The sequence below is a fragment of the Salvelinus alpinus genome, chromosome 21, assembly GCF_045679555.1.
Source record: "Salvelinus alpinus chromosome 21, SLU_Salpinus.1, whole genome shotgun sequence".
NCBI lineage: Eukaryota > Metazoa > Chordata > Actinopteri > Salmoniformes > Salmonidae > Salvelinus > Salvelinus alpinus.
The window spans coordinates 45,876,620-45,900,325 of record NC_092106.1 but is presented as its reverse complement, the minus strand read 5'-3'; the positions used below and the strand labels follow the sequence as shown (position 1 = coordinate 45,900,325).

At 43.0% G+C, this 23,706-nt stretch overlaps 1 protein-coding gene across 1 annotated transcript in view; it reads right to left on the bottom strand.

Moving 5' to 3' along the window:
• The window catches only part of LOC139548381 (probable G-protein coupled receptor 149), a 38,493-nt gene extending 15,953 nt beyond the window's left edge, over nucleotides 1–22,540 (bottom strand). Inside the window, exons 1-3 of the mRNA XM_071358031.1 lie at nucleotides 21,213–22,540; nucleotides 18,147–18,336; nucleotides 17,303–17,805 (exon numbers count right to left, since the gene is read on the bottom strand). Of these exons, the coding sequence (XP_071214132.1) occupies nucleotides 17,303–17,805; nucleotides 18,147–18,336; nucleotides 21,213–22,187 (1,668 nt within the window). The 5' untranslated portion in view covers nucleotides 22,188–22,540. The remainder of the gene's footprint in view (nucleotides 1–17,302; nucleotides 17,806–18,146; nucleotides 18,337–21,212) is intronic.
• Between the last annotated feature and the right edge of the window lie 1,166 nt (nucleotides 22,541–23,706).

The following is a 23,706-nucleotide window of genomic DNA, read 5'->3' as shown; positions in this document are numbered from 1 at the left end:
AGAGAGGAGAGAGAGAGAGAGAGAGAGTAACAGAGCTAGAGAGAGAGAGAGAGAGAGTAGAGAGAGAGAGAGAGAGAGAGAGAGAGAGAGAGAGAGAGAGAGAGAGAGAGAGAGAGAGAGAGAGAGAGAGAGAGAGAGAGAGAGAGAGAGAGAGAGACACTACACACCCTAATTGACAACCAAACAAACCAAAACAAAGGCAAAGTCTTCTCATGCTTTGTTGATTTCAAAAAAGCCTTCGACTCAATTTGGCATGAGGGTCTGCTATACAAATTGATGGAAAGTGGTGTTGGGGGTAAAACATACGACATTATAAAATCCATGTACACAAACAACAAGTGTGCGGTTAAAATTGGCAAAAAACACACACATTTCTTCACACAGGGTCGTGGGGTGAGACAGGGATGCAGCTTAAGCCCCACCCTCTTCAACATATATATCAACGAATTGGCGCGGGCACTAGAACAGTCTGCAGCACCCGGTCTCACCCTACTAGAATCCGAAGTCAAATGTCTACTGTTTGCTGATGATCTGGTGCTTCTGTCACCAACCAAGGAGGGCCTACAGCAGCACCTAGATCTTCTGCACAGATTCTGTCAGACCTGGGCCCTGACAGTAAATCTCAGTAAGACCAAAATAATGGTGTTCCAAAAAAGGTCCAGTCACCAGGACCACAAATTCCATCTAGACACCGTTGCCCTAGAGCACACAAAAAACTATACATACCTCGGCCTAAACATCAGCACCACAGGTAACTTCCACAAAGCTGTGAACGATCTGAGAGACAAGGCAAGAAGGGCCTTCTATGCCATCAAAAGGAACATAAATTTCAACATACCAATTAGGATCTGGCTAAAAATACTTGAATCAGTCATAGAGCCCATTGCACTTTATGGTTGTGAGGTCTGGGGTCCGCTCACCAACCAAGATTTCACAAAATGGGACAAACACCAAATTGAGACTCTGCATGCAGAATTCTGCAAAAATATCCTCCGTGTACAACGTAGAACACCAAATAATGCATGCAGAGCAGAATTAGGCCGATACCCACTAATTATCAAAATCCAGAAAAGAGCCGTTAAATTCTACAACCACCTAAAAGGAAGCGATTCCCAAACCTTCCATAACAAAGCCATCACCTACAGAGAGATGAACCTGGAGAAGAGTCCCCTAAGCAAGCTGGTCCTAGGGCTCTGTTCACAAACACAAACCACAGAGCCCCAGGACAACAGCACAATTAGACCCAACCAAATCATGAGAAAACAAAAAGATAATTACTTGACACATTGGAAAGAATTAACAAAAAAACAGAGCAAACTAGAATGCTATTTGGCCCTAAACAGAGAGTACACAGTGGCAGAATACCTGACCACTGTGACTGACCCAAACTTAAGGAAAGCTTTGACTATGTACAGACTCAGTGAGCATAGCCTTGCTATTGAGAAAGGCCGCCGTAGGCAGACATGGCTCTCAAGAGAAGACAGGCTATGTGCACACTGCCCACAAAATGAGGTGGAAACTGAGCTGCACTTCCTAACCTCCTGCCCAATGTATGACCATATTAGAGAGACATATTTCCCTCAGATTACACAGATCCACAAAGAATTTGAAAACAAATCCAATTTTGATAAACTCCCATATCTACTGGGAGAAATTCCACAGTGTGCCATCACAGCAGCAAGATTTGTGACCTGTTGCCACAAGAAAAGGGCAACCAGTGAAGAACAAACACCATTGTAAATACAACCCATATTTATCCTTATTTATTTTAACTTGTGTGCTTTAACCATTTGTACATTGTTACAACACTGTGTATATATAATATAACATTTGTAATGTCTTTATTGTTTTGAAACTTCTGTATGTGTAATGTTTACTGTTAATTTGTATTGTTTATTTCACTTTTGTATAATATCTACCTCACTTGCTTTGGCAATGTTAACACATGTTTCCCATGCCAATAAAGCCCCTTGAATTGAATTGAATTGAATTGAATTGAGAGAGAGAGAGAGAGAGAGAGAGAGAGAGAGAGAGAGAGAGAGAGAGAGAGAGAGAGAGAGAGAGAGAGAGAATGAGAGAAAGAGAGAGAGAAAGAGAGAAAGAGAGAAAGAGAGAGAGAGAGAGAGAGAGAGAGAGAGAGAGAGAGGTGAAGACAACATCAATTCACACATCACTCCATGACCCCAACAGGGAGACATGTTTCCAACCTACAGTCTAAATCAGTATTACTAAATCCTCCCAGAGAGAGACATAGAGTGATACTAAATCCTCCCAGAGACATAGAGTGATACTAAATCCTCCCAGAGACATAGAGTGATACTAAATCCTCCCAGAGAGAGACATAGAGTGATACTAAATCCTCCCAGAGACATAGAGTGATACTAAATCCTCCCAGAGACATAGAGTGATACTAAATCCTCCCAGAGACATAGAGTGATACTAAATCCTCCCAGAGACATAGAGTGATACTAAATCCTCCCAGAGACATAGAGTGATACTAAATCCTCCCAGAGACATAGAGTGATACTAAATCCTCCCAGAGACATAGAGTGATACTAAATCCTCCCAGAGACATAGAGTGATACTAAATCCTCCCAGAGAGAGACATAGAGTGATACTAAATCCTCCCAGAGACATAGAGTGATACTAAATCCTCCCAGAGAGAGACATAGAGTGATACTAAATCCTCCCAGAGACATAGAGTGATACTAAATCCTCCTAGTGAGAGACATAGAGTGATACTAAATCCTCTCAGGGACATAGAGTGATACTAAATCCACCCAGAGACATAGAGTGGTACTAAATCCTCCTAGAGAGAGACATAGAGTGATACTAAATCCTCCTAGAGACATAGAGTGATACTAAATCCTCCCAGAGACATAGAGTTGTACTAAATCCTCCCAGAGACATAGAGTGATATTAAATCCTCCCAGAGACATAGAGTGATACTAAATCCACCCAGAGACATAGAGTGATACTAAATCCACCCAGAGACATAGAGTGGTACTAAATCCTCCTAGAGAGAGACATAGAGTGATACTAAATCCTCCTAGAGACATAGAGTGATACTAAATCCTCCCAGAGACATAGAGTGGTACTAAATCCTCCCAGAGACATAGAGTGATATTAAATCCTCCCAGAGACATAGAGTGATACTAAATCCTCCCAGAGACATAGAGTGATACTAAATCCTCCCAGAGACATAGAGTGATATTAAATCCTCCCAGAGACATAGAGTGATACTAAATCCACCCAGAGACATAGAGTGGTACTAAATCCTCCTAGAGAGAGACATAGAGTGATACTAAATCCTCCCAGAGAGAGACATAGAGTGATACTAAATCCTCCCGGAGACATAGAGTGATATTAAATCCTCCCATAGAGAAACATAGAGTGATACTAAATCCTCCCATAGAGATAGAGTGATACTAAATCCTCCCAGAGACATAGAGTGATACTAAATCCACCCAGAGACATAGAGTGATACTAAATCCTCCCAGAGACATAGAGTGATATTAAATCCTCCCAGAGACATAGAGTGATACTAAATCCTCCCATAGCGATAGAGTGATACTAAATCCTCCCATAGAGAAACATAGAGTATTACTAAATCCTCCCAGAGAGATAGAGTGATACTAAATCCACCCAGAGACATAGAGTGATACTAAATCCTCCCAGAGACATAGAGTGATACTAAATCCTCCCAGAGAGATAGAGTGATACTAAATCCACCCAGAGACATAGAGTGATACTAAATCCTCCCAGAGACATAGAGTGATATTAAATCCTCCCAGAGACATAGAGTGATACTAAATCCTCCCAGAGGCATAGAGTGATACTAAATCCTCCCAGAGAGAGACATAGAGTGATACTAAATCCTCCCAGAGACATAGAGTGATACTAAATCCTCCCAGAGACATAGAGTGATACTAAATCCTCCCAGAGACATAGAGTGGTACTAAATCCTCCCAGAGACATAGAGTGATACTAAATCCTCCCAGAGACATAGAGTGATACTAAATCCTCCCAGAGACATAGAGTGATACTAAATCCTCCCAGAGACATAGAGTGATATTAAATCCTCCCAGAGACATAGAGTGATACTAAATCCTCCCAGAGACATAGAGTGATATTAAATCCTCCCAGAGACATAGAGTGATACTAAATCCTCCCAGAGACATAGAGTGATACTAAATCCTCCCAGAGACATAGAGTGATACTAAATCCTCCCAGAGACATAGAGTGATATTAAATCCTCCCAGAGACATAGAGTGATATTAAATCCTCCCAGAGAGAGACATAGAGTGATATTAAATCCTCCCAGTGAGAGACATAGAGTGATATTAAATCCTCCCAGAGACATAGAGTGATACTAAATCCTCCCAGAGAGAGACATAGAGTAATAATGAACGTCAAGTAACATTTTCTTAACACACACACACACACACACACACACATACACACATACACACATACACACACACACACACACACACACACACACACACACACACACACACACACACACACACACACACACACACACACACACGGGTGGCAGGTAGCCTAGCAGTTAGAGCGTTGGGCCAGTAACTGAAAGGTTGCTAGATTGAATCCCCGAGCCGGAAGGTAAAAAATCTGTTGATTTGCCCTTGAGCAAGGCACTTACAGAAATTGGATCTTAAATTAAACACAATTTTGTTGCTGCACAGCAGGAATTCCAGGAAGTGTATTCCAAGCTTTAAAAAGGCTTCTCTAAAGTAATTTCCACTTTAAAATGTCAGACTTGATTTGTCCTAATGAAAAATGTATCAACCCCGATGAACAATCATCATCTACATAATAATTCACACTTCCTGTTGCTGTAAGATGTCCTGCTATAGAAAAGTGGCTCAAATGAAGATCCGACATGTGAAACCCTAATTGCTCCAGGGTGGCAGTCAGTAATGGCAGATCCCTGGCCGTGACCCCAGTCTACGAGGGCGTCTCAGGGGGAGCTGGGATATACAAAAAAACACACATTTACATTTCATACTTCACACTCGTACATGCAGCAAAACAGAACAAATATAAGCACCCCTATTTGACTTGCCCTTTGACACACACCCACACACACACGCACACACACACACCCACACACACACTACTACAAACAGGACGCAAACTGAGTGTCAAAGCCTCACTGCAGAGGCACACTAAATGGATTTTACAGCCAAGGCTCATTCTTTCTAATTCACAACACTGTAGGGCTGTAGAAAGCAGCGCATTTGTTTGTGTCTGTATGGAACATGGTGTGTCTGGAGTACAATGTGTGTGTAACTACTTCTGTGTGTGTGTGTGTGTGTGTGTGTGTGTGTGTGTGTGTGTGTGTGTGTGTGTGTGTGTGTGTGTGTGTGTGTGTGTGTGTGTGTGTGTGTGTGTGTGTGTGTGTGTGTGTGTGTCAAATAAAATAGTATTTGATAAAACAACAATAACCAGGCTATATACAAGGAGTACTGGGTAGAGTCAATGTGCGGGGGTAATGGAGGGGGTAATGAGATAATGAAGGTAATTCATATTTACATGTAGGTAGGGGTAAAAGTGACTTGACAATCAGGATATATAATAAACAGAGTAGCAGCAGGTATGTGAAGAGTATGAAAGAGTGAGCGTGTGGCGTCAATATGTATGTGTGTATGTGTGTTTTATGTGTGTCAGTGTATGTAGTGTGTGTGTGTGTGTGTGTGTGTGTGTGTGTGTGTGTGTGTGTGTGTGTGTGTGTGTGTGTGTGTGTGTGTGTGTGTGTGTGTGTGTGTGTGTGCGCACACGCGTGCGTGCGTGCGCGCGCGTGCGTGTGTGTACGTGTGTGGGTGTGTGTGGGTGTGTTGGAGTGTCAGTGTAGTATGTGTGAGTGCGTGGGTAGATTCCAGTAAGCGTGCATAGAGCCGGTGCAAAAAAAATAACAATAGGGTGTCAATGCAAAAAGTCTGGGTGGCCATTTTATTAACTCAGCAGTCTTATGGCTTGGGGGTAGAAGCTGTTCAGCAGTCTTATGGCTTGGGGGTAGAAGCTGTTCAGCAGTCTAATGGCTTGGGGGTAGAAGCTGTTCAGCAGTCTTATGGTTTGGGGGTAGAAGCTGTTCAGCAGTCTTATGGCTTGGGGGTAGAAGCTGTGCAGCAGTCTTGTGGCTTGGGGGTAGAAGCTGTTCAGCAGTCTTATGGCTTGGGGGTAGAAGCTGTGCAGCAGTCTTATGGCTTGGGGGTAGAAGCTGTTCAGCAGTCTGTTGGTTTGGGGGAAGAAGCTGTGCAGCAGTCTTATGGCTTGGGGAAAGAAGCTGTGCAGCAGTCTTATGGCTTGGGGGTAGAAGCTGTGCAGCAGTCTTATGGCTTGGGGGAAGAAGCTGTTCAGCAGTCTTTTGGCTTGGGGGTAGAAGCTGTGCAGCAGTCTTATGGCTTGGGGGAAGAAGCTGTGCAGCAGTCTTATGGCTTGGGGGTAGAAGCTGTGCAGCAGTCTTATGGCTTGGGGGAAGAAGCTGTTCAGCAGTCTTTTGGCTTGGGGGTAGAAGCTGTGCAGCAGTCTTATGGCTTGGGGGAAGAAGCTGTGCAGCAGTCTTATGGCTTGGGGGAAGAAGCTGTTCAGCAGTCTAATGGCTTGGGGGATAGAAGATGTTCAGCAGTCTTATGGTTTAGGTGTAGAAGATGTTCAGCAGTCTTATGGTTTAGGTGTAGAAGCTGTTCAGCAGTCTAATGGCTTGGGGGTAGAAGCTGTTCAGCAGTCTAATGGCTTGTGGGTAGAAGCTGTTCAGCAGTCTTATGGTTTGGGTGTAGAAGCTGTTCAGCAGTCTTATGGCTTGGGGGTAGAAGCTGTGCAGCAGTCTTGTGGTTTGGGGGTAGAAGCTGTTCAGCAGCTTATGGTTTGGGGGTAGAAGCTGTGCAGCAGTCTTGTGGTTTGGGGGTAGAAGCTGTTCAGCAGTCTTATGGCTTGGGGGTAGAAGCTGTTCAGCAGTCTAATGGTTTGGGGGATAGAAACTATTCAGCAGTCTCATGGTTTGGGGATAGAAGCTGTTCAGGAGCCTTTTGGTCGCAGACTTGGCTCTCCGATACCGCTTGCCGTGCGGTAGCAGAGAGAACCGTCTATGACTTGCGTGGCTCTAGCCTTTGACAATTTTAGGGCCTTTCAATAGAGATTGCTTCATCTGTGGATCTGTTGGGGCGGTATGCAAATTGGAGGGGGTCCAGGGTGACTGGGATGATGGTGTTGATGCGAGCCATGACCAGCCTTTCAAAGCATTTCCCGGCTACAGATGTGAGTTCTTCGGGGCGATAGTCAGTAAGGACAGGTTAACTTGGCGTTTTTGGACACAGGGACTATGGTGGTCTGCTTGACACATATAGGTATGTCAGTGAAGACACTTGGCAGCTGGTCAGGCCATGTCCTGGTAATTCATCTGATGAGCATAGAAGGCATTTAGCTCATCTGGTAGGCTCGAGTCACTGAGCAGTAAGGGTTTCCCTTTGTACTCCGTGATAGTTTGCAAGCCCTGACACATCTGACAAGCATCAGAGTCGGTGTAGTAGGATTCGATCTTAGTCCTGAATTGACACTTTGCCTGCTTAATGGATCGTCTGAGCGTATGTGTGAAGCCCTGTTCAAATCTACCAAGAGTTCACCACTAGCCCACAGTGGTATCGTTCAGAAGCCCTGTCCCAAACTACCGTGAGTTCACTACTAGCCCACAGTGGTATCGCTCAGAAGCCCTGTTCCAATCTACCGTGAGTTCACTACTAGCCCACAGTGGTATCGCTCAGAAGCCCTGTCCCAATCCACTGAGAGTTCACGACTAGCCCACAGTGGTATCGTACAGAAGCCCTGTCCCAATCTATCGAGAGAACACTACTAGCCCACAGTGTTATTGCTCAGAAGCCCTGTCCCAATTTACACAGTTCACTACTAGCCCACAGTGGTATCGCTCAGAAGCCCTGTCCCAATCTACCAAGAGTTCACTACTAGCCCACAGTGGTATCGCTCAGAAGCCCTGTCCCAAACTACTGTGAGTTCACTACTAGCCCACAGTGGTATCGCTCAGAAGCCCTGTTCCAATCTACAGAGAGTTCAATACTAGCCCACAGTGGTATCGTTCAGAAGCCCTGTCCCAAACTACCGTGAGTTCACTACTAGCCCACAGTGGTATCGCTCAGAAGCCCTGTTCCAATCTACCGTGAGTTCACTACTAGCCCACATTGGTATCGCTCAGAAGCCCTGTCCCAAACTACTGTGAGTTCACTACTAGCCCACAGTGGTATCGCTCAGAAGCCCTGTCCCAAACTACTGAGAGTTCACTTTTACAGGAGCCCACAGTGGTATCGCTCAGAACTCACTGTCACTTTCAAAGGTAACGCCTGTGGCTGAATGGCTGCCATCTGGAGCAGAATGAGACAGTTTCTTCCTCTCTGTTTTGTTGTCTCCTCTTCCAGGTTTCTTGTGGCGAGCACATAAATTTATTCTCTTAAAATCAATTCATTTGGGACTCAGTGCCCCACAAAAAGGAAAACATCAAGGTCTGGCAGCGATGTTGGAGAAAAGCAGACTTTTCTAACAGAGAGAAGGTGTAGGATATAGTATGTTGTAAAACAGAAAGTAGACATTATAGGGTCGCCCACAGTGGTATCGCTCAGAAGCCCTGTCCCAAACTACCGTGAGTTCACTACTAGCCCACAGTGGTATCGCTCAGAAGACCTGTCCCAATCTACTGTGAGTTCACTACTAGCCCACAGTGGTATCGCTCAGAAGCCCTGTCCCAAACTACCGTGAGTTCACTACTAGCCCACAGTGGTATCGCTCAGAAGCCCTGTCCCAAACTACCGTGAGTTCACTACTAGCCCACAGTGGTATCGCTCAGAAGCCCTGTCCCGATTTACTGAGAGTTCACCACTAGCCCACAGTGGTATCGCTCAGAAGCCCTGTCCTAATCTATTGAGAGTTCATTTCACTCCTCGTACCCACTCTCCTTGCCTCCTTCAGTCTGATTTCTCCTGGCTGTCATCTTAATACCATTCAGTCTGACTTCTCCTGGCTGTCATCTCAATATCATCCAGTCTGATTTCTCCTGGCTGTCATCTTAATATCATTCAGTCTGATTTCTCCTGGCTGTCATCTTAATATCATCCAGTCTGATTTCTCCTGGCTGTTATCTTAATATCATTCAGTCTGATTTCTCCTGGCTGTCATCTCAATATCATCCAGTCTGATTTCTCCTGGCTGTTATCTTAATATCATTCAGTCTGATTTCTCCTGGCTGTCATCTCAATACCATTCAGTCTGATTTCTCCTGGCTGTCAGCTCAGTACCATTCAGTCTGATTTCTCCTGGCTGTCATCTCAATACCATTCAGTCTGATTTCTCCTGGCTGTTATCTTAATATCATCCAGTCTGATTTCTCCTGGCTGTCAGCTCAATACCATCCAGTCCACTATCAGTTAGTGTCAGAAACCCATTACCAGAACAGGTACGACCCACACACACGCATGTAAGCACGTGTACAGGTGTGTGTGAGTGTTAATGTGCGTGTCTTTGAGATCGGGGACTGAGTGGGTGGTCTCAAACGGGGACGAAAAACAGCTCTTTCTCCGTTGCCTGCAGCAGTGGAGAGACTGTATAGTCTACATCCCTACAGCTGTGTACTTTTATTAACACATGGCCAAACCTCCTTCACACCTTTCACTGTAGCTGTTCACATCAGGCCTGGAAACAGACTGAAGACACTATCTACAGAACTGAATCTGAATAGACTCAGAGTTCACAAAGAGTGTTAATGGATTTCATGATGTTACATTAAACACCTTGGTTTGGATGTAAGGCTTATTCATGAGAAGTGAAACTTTAGAATCATAGGGTTATATCTGAATAAAATGAGGATTCCTGTCAAATACAGAGTACGACACTACTATTCTGACGTACTGTAAGTGGTTAACTAAGACAGGAAGGATAGCAAAAAACATAGTGTCGTTTACATGTAGGCCTACAGGTATCTCCTGTTGTCATTTCCATGTAATGTGTGTGTGGGTGTAAGGTCAGGGATAATTCACTGAAATGATTCTAGCCATTGATCGACGCTTTTGATTACTGACATGAATCTGGGTTACTGTGGTTAAAAGGCCAGCCAATAACATGACTGTGACTGTAATGTGACTTTACAATGACTGGCACTTCAATGCGGCAGGTAGCCTAGTGGTTAGAGCGTTGGACTAGTAACTGAAAGGTTGCAAGATTGAATCCCTGAGCTGACAAGGTAAAAATCTGTTGTCTGCCCCTGAACAAGGCAGTTAACCCACTGTTCCTAGGCCGTCATTGAAAATAAGAATTTGTTCTTAACTGACTTGCCTAGTTAAATAAAGGTTAAAAAAATTAATAAAATGCAAGCACAAGTCCATCACACACACACCAACTAATAAGCATTTCATAGACTTCAGAGAGGTCTACTTTCTTGGAGACCTGAATATTGACTGGTTTTCATCAAGCTGTCCGCTCAAGACGAAGCTTCTTACTGTAACCAGTGCCTGTAATCTGGTTCAGGTTATTAATCAACCTACCAGGGTCTTTACAAACACTACAGGAACAAGATCATCCACATGTATCGATCACTGTTTTACTAATACTGTAGAACTTTGTTCTAAAGCTGTATCCGTACCCATTGGATGCAGTGATCATAGTATAGTGGCTATATCCAGGAAAGCCAAAGTTCCAACAGCTGGGCCTAAAATAGTGTGTAAGAGATCATACAAAAGATTTTTCTGTGACTCTTATGTGGATGAATTAAAAAATATATGTTGGTCTGATGTAATTAATGAGGAGCATCCAGACGCTGTACTTGATGGATTTATGTAATTGCTTCTTCCAATTATTGATAAACATGCATATGTTAAGAAACGACAACACAACAGTGGTAGGCTTGATTATCAACAATGACGAGACAGCCTACAGGGAGGAAGTGAGGAATCTGGGAGAGTGGTGTCAGGAAAATAACCTCTCACTCAACGTCAACAAAATAAAGGACATGATCGTGGACTTCAGGAAACAGCAGAGGGAGCACACCCCTATCCAAATCGACAGGACCGCAGTGGAGAAGGTGGAAAGCTTCAAGTTCCTCGGCGTACACATCACTGACAAACTGAAATGGTCCACCCACACAGACAGTGTGGTGAAGAAGGCACAACAGCGCCTCAGGTTGAAGAAATTTGGCTTGGCACCTAAAACCCTCACAAACCTTTACAGATGCACTATTGAGAGCATCCTGTCGGGCTGTATCACCGCCTGGTACAGCAACTACCCACAAACATAGAGCTCTCCAGAGGGTGGTGCGGTCTGCCCAACGCATCGCCGGGGGCAAACTACCTGCCCTCCAGGACACCTACAACACCCGATGTCACAGGAAGGCCAAAAAGATAATCAAGGACAACAACCACCCGAGCCACTGCCTGTTCACCCTGCTATCATCCAGAAGGTAAGGTCAGTACAGGTGCATCAAAGCTGGGACCGAGACTGAAAAACAGCTTCTACCTCAAGGCCATCAGACTGTTAAATAGCCATCACTAGCACATTAGAGGCTGCTGCATATATACATAGACTTGAAATCACTGGCCACTTTAATAAAAGGAACACTAGTCACTTTAATAATGTTTACATATTTTGCATTACTCATCTCATATGTTTATACTGTATTCTAAACTATCTAGTGTATCGAAGTCTATGCCGCTCTGACATTGCTCATACATATATTTATATATTCTTAATTCCATTCTATACTTAGACTTGTGTGTATTGGGTATATGTTACTTGCTAGATATCACTACACTGTCGGAGCTAGAAACACAAGCATTTCGCTATACCTGCAATAACATCTGCTAAACACGTGTATGTGACTAATAACATTTGATTTGAAACAGACTGTTAGAACTGTTAAGGCGCAATGGATTGATGAGGAATTGAAAAACTGTATGGTTGAAAGAGATGGGGCAGAAGAAGTGGCTAATAAGTCTGACTGCATATCTGACTGGCTGACTTATTGTAAATTGATAAATTATGTGATATATTAAATTATGTGACTAAACTCAACAAAAAGTAGAAGAAACTGTATTATGAAGCCAAGATCAATGATATAAATAATCATGGGAAAAAACTTTGGAGTACTTTAAATGAAATGATGGGCCAAAAGACAAATTCAACTTCATCTTTCATTGAATCAGATGGCTTATTCATCACAAAATAATTTGATGTTGCTAATTATTTTAATGATTACTTCATTAGCAAAGTGGGCAAACGTAGGCAGGAAATGCCAACAACGAACAGCGAGCCATCTTATTCGTGCATAAAAAAACAAATAATGAAAGAAAAGCATTGCAAATTTGAATTCTGTACAGTTAGTGTGGGAGAGGTGGAAAAATGATTGTTATCCATGACAAACCTCCTGGCATTGACACCTTAGAGGGAAAGCTACTGAGGATGGTAGCTGACTCTATAGCCACTCCTATCTGTTATATCTTTAATCTGAGCCTAGAGGAAAGTCTTTGTCCTCAGGCCTGGAGAAAAGCCAATGTAATTCCGCTACCCAAGAGTGGTAAAGCGGCCTTTACTGGTTCTAACAGCAGACCTATGAGCTTGCTGACAGCTCTTAGCACTACTGTTAGAAAAAATTGTGTTTGACCAAATACAATGCTATTTCTCTGTAAACAAATTAACAACAGACTTTCAGCATGCATATAGAGAAGGGCACTCTACAGGTACTAGAGGTCGACCGATTATGATTTTTCAACGATACCGATTATTGGAGGACCAAAAAAAGCTGATACCGATTAATTTTTATATATATATTTGTAATAATGACAATTACAACAATACTGAATGAACACTTTTATTTTAACTTAATATAATACATCAATAAAATTATTTAGTCTCAAATAAATAATGAAACATGTTCAATTTGGTTTAAATAATGCAAAAATAAAGTGTTGGAGAAGAAAGTAAAAGTGCATTATTTGCCATGTAAGCAAGCTAAGGTTTAAGTTCCTTGCTCAGAACATGAGAACATATGAAAGCTGGTGGTTCCTTTTAACATGAATCTTCAATATTCCCAGGTAAGAAGTTTTAGGTTGTAGTTATTATAGGAATTATAGGACTATTTCTCTCTATACCATTTGTATTTCATATACCTTGACTATTGGATGTTCTTATAGGCACTATAGTATTGCCAGCCTAATCTCGGGAGTTGATAGGTTTCAAGTCATAAACAGCACAATGCTTATTAAAGCACAGCGAAGAGCCGCTGGCAAATGCAGGAAAGTGCTATTTGAATGAATGCTTACGAGCATGCTGCTGCCTCAGTCAGACTGCTCTATCAAATATCAAATGACAGACTTATTATAATATAATAACACACAGAAATACGAACCTTAGGTCATTAATATGGTCAAATCCGTAAACTATCATTTCGAAAACAAAACCTTTATTCTTTGAGTGAAATACGGAACCGTTCCGTATTTTATCTAACGGGTGGCATCCCTAAGTCTAAATATTGCTGTTACATTGCACAACCTTCAATGTTATGTCATAATTATGTACAATTCTGGCAAATTAATTATGGTCTTTGTTAGGAAGAAATGGTCTTCACACAGTTCGCAACGAGCCAGGCAGCCCAAACTGCTGCATATAACCTGACTGTGCTTGCACAGAACGCAAGAGAAGTGACACAATGTCCCTTGTTAAAATAAATTAATTTTAGCAGGCAACATTAACTAAATATGCATGTTTAAAAATAAATCCCTGTGTATTGATTTTAAGAAAGGCATTGATGTTTATGGTTAGGTACACATTGGTGCAACGACAGTGCTTTTTTTCGCGAATGCGCTTGTTAAATCATCACCCGTTTGGCAAAGTAGGCTGTGATTCGATTATAAATTAACAGGCACCGCATTGATTATATGCAACGCAGGACAAGCTAGATAAACTAGTAATATCATCAACCATGTGTAGTTAACTAGTGATTATGTTACGATTGATTGTTTTTTATAAGATAAGTTTAATGCTAGCTAGCAACTTACCTTGGCTCCTTGCTGCACTGAGTAACAGGTAGTCAGCCTGCCACGCAGTCTCCTCGTGGAGTGCAATCGGCCAAAATCGGTGTCCAAAAATTCTGATTACCGATTGTTATGAAAACTTGAAATCGGCCCTAATTAATCGGCCATTCTGATTAATCGGTCGACCTCTAACATGTACTGCACTGACACAAATGACTGATGATTGGTTGAAAGAAATTGATAATAAGAAGATTGTGGGAGCTGTATTGTTGTTGAGAAAACGTATGTGTTATGGCTTTTCAACCTCTGCCATATCGTGGATTCAGAGCTATCTATCTAATAGAACTCAAAGAGTTTTCTTTAATGGATGTTTCTCTAATGTCAAACATGTAAAGGGTGGTGTACCGCAGGGCAGCTCTCTAGGCCCTCTACTCTTTTCTATTTTTTTACCAATAACCTGCCACTGGCATTAAACAAAGCATGTGTGTCCATGTATGCTGATGATTCAACCATATACGCATCAGCAACCACATTACTGAAACCCTTAACAAAGAGTTGCAGTCTGTTATGGAATCGGTGGCCAGTAATAAACTGGTCCTGAACATCTTTAAAACTAAGAGCATTGCATTTGGTACAAATCATTCCCTAAGATCTAGACCTCAGCTGAATCTGGTAATGAATGGTGTGGCTGTTGAACAAGTTGAAGAGACTAAATTACTTGGCATTACCTTAGATTGTAAACTATCATGGTTAAAACATATAGATTCAATGGTTGTAAAGATGGGGAGAGGTCTGTCTGTAATAAAGAGATGCTCCGCTTTTTTGACACCACACCCCAAAAAGCAAGTCCTGCAGGCTCTAGTTTTGTCTTATCTTGATTATTGTCCAGTCGTGTGGTCCAGTGTTGCAGGGAAAGATCTAGTTAAGATGCAGCTTGTCCAGAACAGAGTGGCACATCTTGCTCTTCATTGTAATCAGAGGGTTGATATAAATACTATGCGTGCCAGTCTCTCTTGACTAAGAGTTGAGGAGAGACTGACTGCATCACTTCTTCTTTTTATAAGAAACATTAATGTGTTGAAAATCCCAAATTGTTTGCACAGTCAACATACACACAGCTCTGACACACACACACTTATCCCACCAGACATGCCACCAGGGGTCTTTTCACAATCTCCAAATCCAGAACAAATTCAAGAAAGCGTATAGTATTATATAGAGACATTATTGCATGGAACTCCACTCCATCTCATATTGCTCAAATACACAGCAAACTTGGTTTCAATAAACAGATGAAGCAACACCTCACGGCACAACGCCTCTCCCCTATTTGACCTGGATAGTTTGTGTGTATGTATTGATATGTAGGCTACGTGTACCATTTTTTTTATTATTACGTAGTCCTGTCCTTGAGCTGTTCTTGTCTATTAATGCTCTGTATTATTTCATGTCTCATGTTTTGTGTGAACCCCAGGAAGAGAACCTGATGCTTTCGCAACAGCTAATGGGGATCCTAATAAAATACCAAATAATACCCAAAAACAGCAAGGAACATATTGGAGGATAATATCATATGATGGCTCCACAACAAGGGACATATTGGAGGATAATCTCATATGATGGCTCCACAACAAGGGACATATTGGAGGATAATATCATATGATGGCTCCACAGCAAGGGACATATTGGAGGATAATATCATATGATGGCTCCACAACAAGGGACATATTGGAGGATAATATCATATGATGGCTCCACAACAAGGGACATATTGGAGGATAATATCATATGATGGCTCCACAGCAAGGGACATATTGGAGGATAATATCATATGATGGCTCCACAACAAGGGACATATTGGAGGATAATCTCATATGATGGCTCCACAACAAGGGACATATTGGAGGATAATATCATATGATGGCTCCACAGCAAGGGACATATTGGAGGATAATATCATATGATGGCTCCACAGCAAGGGACATATTGGAGGATAATATCATATGATGGCTCCACAACAAGGGACATATTGGAGGATAATATCATATGATGGCTCCACAGCAAGGGACATATTGGAGAATAATATCATATGATGGCTCCACAGCAAGGGACATATTGGAGGATAATATCATATGATGGCTCCACAACAAGGGACATATTGGAGGATAATATCATATGATGGCTCCACAGCAAGGGACATATTGGAGGATAATATCATATGATGGCTCCACAACAAGGGACATATTGGAGGATAATATCATATGATGGCTCCACAGCAAGGGACATATTGGAGAATAATATCATATGATGGCTCCACAGCAAGGGACACTAGGTCTGTATGATAACAGTGCTTCTTAATTCTGGTCGTGGAGACCCAGAGGGGTCAAACTTTTTATATTTGCCTCAGCACCACAAACACCTGATTTAAATCTAAAGTTTGATGATAAGTTGATCATTTGAATCAGCTGTGTAAAACTAAAAATGTGCCTCCCTTTGGGTTCCCAGGACCAGGACGAAGAAACACTGGGTTAGACTATACAGGTCAATGTGACGCAGCCTTAGTGTAAACATGTATTTACCTAGCTAGCCTTTTGTCTAGCCCCGAGACATATTATTTTCTAAATATATGGCACTGGTTGGTTTAGTCTAAAGAAGATGTACTCAACTCTGACCCTACGAGATCCGGAGCCCGCTGGTTTTCTGTTCTATCTGATCATTAATTGCACACATCTGGTGTCCCTCTGATTAGAGGGGAACAATTAAAAAAATGCAGTGGAAGTGGCTTTGAGGTCCAGAGTTGAGTTTTAGGGTCCTAAAAGTTAGTTTATGTTAGCCTAATAGGGAAACGTTGGGAGGTTAGCTACCTGTCTGGGGGTCCTCTCTGATTTACTCCTACACCCTATTAGGGAAACGTTGGGAGGTTAGCTACCTGTCTGTTGGTCCTCTCTGAATTACTCCTACACCCTATTAGGGAAACGTTGGGAGATTAGCTACCTGTCTGGGGGTCCTCTCTGATTTACTCCTACACCCTATTAGGGAAACGTTGGGAGGTTAGCTACCTGTCTGGGGGTCCTCTCTGATTTACTCCTACACCCTATTAGGGAAACGTTGGGAGGTTAGCTACCTGTCTGGGGGTCCTCTCTGATTTACTCCTACACCCTATTAGAGAAACGTTGGGAGGTTAGCTACCTGTCTGGGGGTCCTCTCTGATTTACTCCTACACCCTATTAGAGAAACGTTGGGAGGTTAGCTACCTGTCTGGGGGTCCTCTCTGATTTACTCCTACACCACTCCCAGTCCGTCAGCTCCATTTTTCTGCACTCTACATGCGACAGTCTCCGTTCCGTTCCCTCAAACACCGACGATGTGTCCGTGAGGTTGAGGTCCTCGCAGTCCCGGGAGCTGGGCCCACAGAAGAAGCTGTCCTGGTCTCCGAGGTCACCGTGAGGAAACTGGAGGCAGTCTGCCAGCGCGAGGGCCTCTCCCCCACCTGCCTCCGCCTCGAGAAGCAGCTCGCCATGCTCGTGCAGTGAGGAGCTGTCTACTTCACGTGGGGCCATGAACTCGAGCTCGGCCTGCAGGCTCGCGACGCCGGAGCTGTCCAGCACAGCAAGTTGGTTTTCTGTGAAGTTGAAGAGGTTTTGATAGGAAGCCTTCTCGACAGACGGGCTGTGGTGGGGTTTGGTTGCGTGGGATAACTTGTATATTCCGTATCCTTGTTGGAAAGAGAGGTTAAACTCCAACCTCCTCTTCTTTGCTGTGGGAAGAAAATTATTATATGTAGTGGCTTTTGCAACAAACAAAAAAAATCTATGCATATTACATTTATATTACTTTGAATTTTTTTAAATGACAGTGATGTAGGCTTATGTGTTTCAGACACAAATATTTTTTTATTTTAACAATTGGTGTCCGTGTAAATGTGTTTAATGTGTAGGACTATACTGTATGTTAAGGGGAATTTATCATAATACTGGGCACTATTCTCATAGGCATATAGGCTATGTTAAAATGTTACGTTGCTTTAGATAAACGTCTGGTTTGTACCCATACGTTTTTCAGCTCACTGGCTCTTTACAATCAGAGGGCATAGCTTACCGGTGGGCTCACGCTCTGTGTCCCGGCGGCAGTTGATGAAGCACCCGCACGGAAGGTGGATCCAGCGCTCGGAGAGCATGAACACCGGCGTGACCGCAGGCGCCAGCAGGGTCAGGAAGAAGCTCACCGTTTCCACCGCTTCCAGGGACGAGCTGCGCTCGTTCACAGCATGACGCACGAGCACCAGAGTCTGTGAATGAAACGGCATGTACTTAAACCCATATGGCCTACTTCATGAATCTAATGCATCATTAGATTATGACATAAGGTAATGTGGGGTAACTGCAGCACCACCCACCCCCTGTAATTCTCACAAAAACCACTTTGCTTAACTAAAATGCATCTGTCTCATCAACAAAACAAAAAAAATCACTATAACAAAATTATTCTGAGTTAAGTTGTTTTAATATCTCATCATTTAGAAAACTTTATGTACACTGAGTGTATAAAACATTAGGAATACCTTTATAATATTGAGTTGCACCCCCTTTTGCCCTCAGAACAGCCTCAATTTGTTGGGGCGTGGACTCGACAAGGTGTCAAAAACGTTCCACAGGGATGCAGATTGTAGAATATTCATATGAAAATCTGTTACCAGTTGAATGCTAACCGAGCTATAGTGAGGATATTAACAGTGAGATGTGCAATTCCATTTTGTTTCGATATTACATTTATTCAATTATAGTTTTTACAATCACTTTGTAAAATTTCGGGACCTTGATGTCATGTTTCAAAACTCTAGACACAAAACTCACAACCAATGATCAAAATGCAAATTTTTCAAAACTCTAACAGTTTTTCCAATTGCTTGGATACAATACACATAAAGCTAAGATCATTTGTTCATTGAACTAAAATCACCTGTTCAAAATGACACAACTTAACATCAAAGTATTACCATTTCAAAATGCAATTCACACTTTACATCTGAAATGACTGTGTATTCATTTCAGTACAATGATCTAACTATCAATTGATACAACTGCTCAAAATGAGAAGTAACTGTTGCATTACTCTAAATGCATAGTTTTATGGAAACTGACGAACAATATTCCATGTTTAGATCATGAACGTTTCAGGATAATGAGATCCATTGACACCAATTACCGTGGAACATGAACCAATTGGACTACATTATCTATGGATGTAATATTTCATCATCATTCTTTATCAGACACTGTTTCTATGGTCCCATGTACCACTTTTCCAGACCATGTTTTCAGATTTGACATTCCTGTACACTCACCGGCCACTTTATTAGGTACACCTATCTAGTAGTGGGTAGGACCCCCTTTTGCCTCCACAACAGCCTGAATTATTCACGGTGTTGTACGTTAAGAGATGCCTTTCTGCACACCACTGTTTTAAACAGCTGTTATTTGAGCATTTGTGGCCTTTCTGTTAGCTTGAATGAGTCTGGACATTCTCCTCTGACCTCTCTCATTAACAAGGTGTTTTTGTCCACAGAACTGCCGCTCACTGAATGTGTTTTGTTTATCGCACCATTCTCTGTACACTCTAGAGACTGTAGTGCGTAAAATCCCAGGAGGGCAGCTGTTTCTGAGATGCTGGAATCACCATGCGTGGCATCAACAATCATACCATGGTCAAATTTGCTTAGATTACGCATCTTGCCCATTCTAATGTTTGGTCGAACAACAACTAAAGCTCTCAACTCTATATACTCTATATATTGAGTTGCAGGCAATCACATGATTCGCTGTTCGAATGTAACCTTCCTTGATGGGCTAAATCAGGTACGTAGAGCTAATGGCATGACCTATGTCATTGTGTTGGATAATGTCAGGTTCCACCATGCTCAAATGGTGCAAGCATGGTTTCAGGCCCATCCACAATTTACCACCCTGTAAGTACAGGGAAAGGAGTAGTTACCACCCCATACTCTCCTTTCCTAAAACCTGATTGAGGAATTTTTCTCCACATGGAGGTGGAAGGTATATGATAGGCGCCCTCACAAACAAGCCACCCTTCTCCAGGCCATGGATGACGCATGCAATGACATCACGGCAGACCAGTGTCAGGCCTGGATTCGCCCGAAGATTCTTCCCAAGATGTTTGGCTAATGAAATCATCCATTGTGATGTGGATGAGAACCTGTGGCCAAATCCACAAGACAGGGTTGATGGAAATATAGAAGTACAGTAATCAATCCTTTGTTTTGCTTTTTACAGTAAGCCAGGTGAGGAACACTGCAGTTGATGTTTTACTGTAGTGTTTTTCTTTTTTGTAGCTAATTATTTTTGCTTTGATTCAAAGAAACATATAGGTGATTTTATTGTATTTAATCAATACATTTCAGATTTTGTTCAATGATTCCACTGAGTCTGTAGTATTCTCTTTACTAGTCCTTTTACAGTGATGTACTTACGTGTAGTACAATAATGAAACATGTATCACATATTTTGTACTACGATATTTAAAGATCGAAAGAACAACTACACAGTGAAACTATCGCTATCTTGTGTGTGGGTGATCTAAATGAATGTTCCTATGGTATTTCATGATAAATGAGTTATTTGAACCAATGATTCTGCAAGTGTAAGGTTTCTTTAAAGATATGAATACACAATGCAATGTTCTGAACATTGGACAGCCTGTGTTACAAGTGATGACCGTTTAGAGTTTTGTGTCTAGAGTTTTGAAAAATGACCACAAGGTTCTGAAATTAGTGCCAAAAGGGATTGTAAAAAAAACTGTAAAATAAGATAGCCTACCTAGTCTCTAGCTTTTAAGACTTAATTACAAAAAAAATGCTAAACAAAATTCATGAAATAGGTTTTAACACACTAATCTTCAGGGGTCAAGTTTTGTGTCTGCGATTGCATAGTACTCTTATGGGGGCTTGTTACCCCACCTTACCCTACATGTTTTATAGATTAGGCATACAGCCTATTCAATGTGGCATTGCAGGAAATACACTGTATACAATACAATATACCTAGTTGAAACCCCACATGAACACCTATTTGTTATAAAAGCATACATAGCCTATATACGATTTAAAATTTCTTAGTCTACACATTTTTCCATCTCTAGACCACTCACCATCATCGGCATCCACAAGACAACTCTCACTACCGCTAGGATCATGGAGAAGCGCTTTTGTGCAAAGAACGCAGGGGATTCCCAGTTACTGATGGTTCCATCCCTCAGTACACCGTCAGAGGTAGGGGTTGGGCAGGTATATGTTTCCACTGTGCCACGCACCCCTAGCCCTTTCCCCGACCCAACCGGACACAGCTCGTTGTAGGCACTGAAACTTCTGTCCAAGCTATCCCGAGAGAAGGACGGGAGGTCGCAGAGAGGCGCAGACCCGTCCCCTGTCAGATCCCTGGCTATATCCAAGTAGCTCGGGTAGAACGTCCTCTGTGGCTCCCTGGAACACAGTAGCTGGTAGGTGAGAGGAACGAAGAATAAGACCAATCCGCAGAAACACAAGGAGTACAAAGAGAAAAGGAGCAGAACGTAAAAGCTGTGGCTCTCTGGGAAACAGCCTAGAGAGACCGGGATGAAACTCCCCCAGCCGCACAGGGGTAGTACACTGACGGTCAGGCTGACTACCCACACCCCGGCTATCGCCCACATCACGCTTAACGGCCGAGGACTTCTTTCTCGCTTAGTAACGTAAAAGGTGTAGGCTGCAATAAGGCAAGCCTTCATATTGCTGGAGAGTCCTTGGAACACATAGAGAAGTCCCGATAAAGTGCATATGGTCACCGACCCTCCCTCTCCATCTCTCTCCCACTGGAGGAGCATGAAGAGGGAGAGAGGTATTACGCTGAGCAGGTCGTCCACGGACATCGAAGCCACGATGAGCCACAGGATGGTTTTCCACCTCATCTGGATGAAAAAGATGAGAGAATACACACCTCCCACGAAGGTAGCAGCGGCGATGGCGACGCACAAGCCGAAGAGAAGCATGCTTATGTGTCTTTGCGTCTCGGTGAGGTCCGTCCTCTCGTAGCTCGCAGTGAAAAGACTGCTGTTGTTCGGCGATGGGGAGCTGAGAGTCGAGGACATGTTTATTTAGGTAACTTTGTCGACCTGGCTTGTGTTGCCCAATGTTCAGCCGCACGTATATAAAAAAAAAAAACTTTGAACCAATGCCTAAACGTTACACAAATTAGAATGGCACACATAGGCTAGACTACATCCCTGGTGAGTCACTCCGATAGGCTATATTTGAGCAGTCCAGTTGGATATATCTTAACCTTAACGGAAAGTAGCTTCCAGAATAGTACACTTTTTAACCCTACCAGTGCATTGTAGATGCAAACTGGAGGAGATAGACATAAAGGCTCCTCGAGGATGATCCGCGATTTATCTTCTAACGGAGCGGCGCGTGCTGCACTTTGTCTCCAGCAGCCGGTTTACAAACCACACGCTGTCGTCACGGTCTAGCGTCAAGAAGTTAAATGGCAGAAGGGCGGGCTGGTGTAAGATATTAATACTAATTTGGGGTGTACTTGTATTTATCCTGTTACACATTTATACAAGTGTTCGTTGTTCCAAGTGTGTGATGGACATGTGGTTCTTGCAAAACCCAGCAGGGTGTGGGGTCACGGCCAGGGTCACCATTGTCCAGCGTCCCTGGAGAAATGGGGGTTAAGTGCCTTGCTCAAGGGCACAGCAACAGAGTTTTCACTTTGTCAGCTCCGGGATTTGAACTGGTGACTTTTTGGCTACTGGCCAAATGCTCTAACCTCGAAGCTGCCCGCCGTCTGTGTGTGTGTGCGTGTGTGTGTTTATTAGCGCTAGCCCATAGATTGTCTCACTCGGTAGATTCATATGGCATGAACTGAGATTCAGCTCCTCACTACCCGGGTGATGTGTGTGTCTGTGTGTATGTGTGTCTCTGTGTGTGTATGTCTGTGTGTACGGGTGTGTGTATGTGTGTCTGTGTGTATGTGTGTGTATGTGTGTGTATGTGTGTATGTGTGTATGTGTGTATGTCTGTGCAGTGTTTCCCCTATATTAATTTAATTTAACATCTAAATCGTTGCCGCCACATCAAGAAAATGGAGTGATCAGCCATGTCGCTCAAAATCCACTGTGAAATCCGCCGTCCGTCCAGATAAGCAGGTTGTCGGGAGATGACTTTAAAGCTTGGGGTCTGCTAGGCTTGGGGTCTGCTAGGCTTGGGGTCTGCTAGGGCATTCTGGACGGGGATGGCATAAGCCAAAAGCTCCGTCACCGAGGGTTGCGTGTTCAATCCCAGTGCTAATGTTTACATTTTAGGGTTTTAACCATATCCCAAACCGTTCCCCTTACCTTAACCATTCTGAGTTAATGATCTGTTTCACAGAAGATGCACGACAGAGTCTTCTTCAGCTGCGTTCTTGTTTGATGTGCTCTGTCTCATTACACACACACACACACACACACACACACACACACACACACACACACACACACACACACACACACACACACACACACACACACACACACACACACACACACACACACACACACATACATACACACACACATACACACACACTCCATAATGCTGCTGGGTCCCAGTGGAGATTCTTTT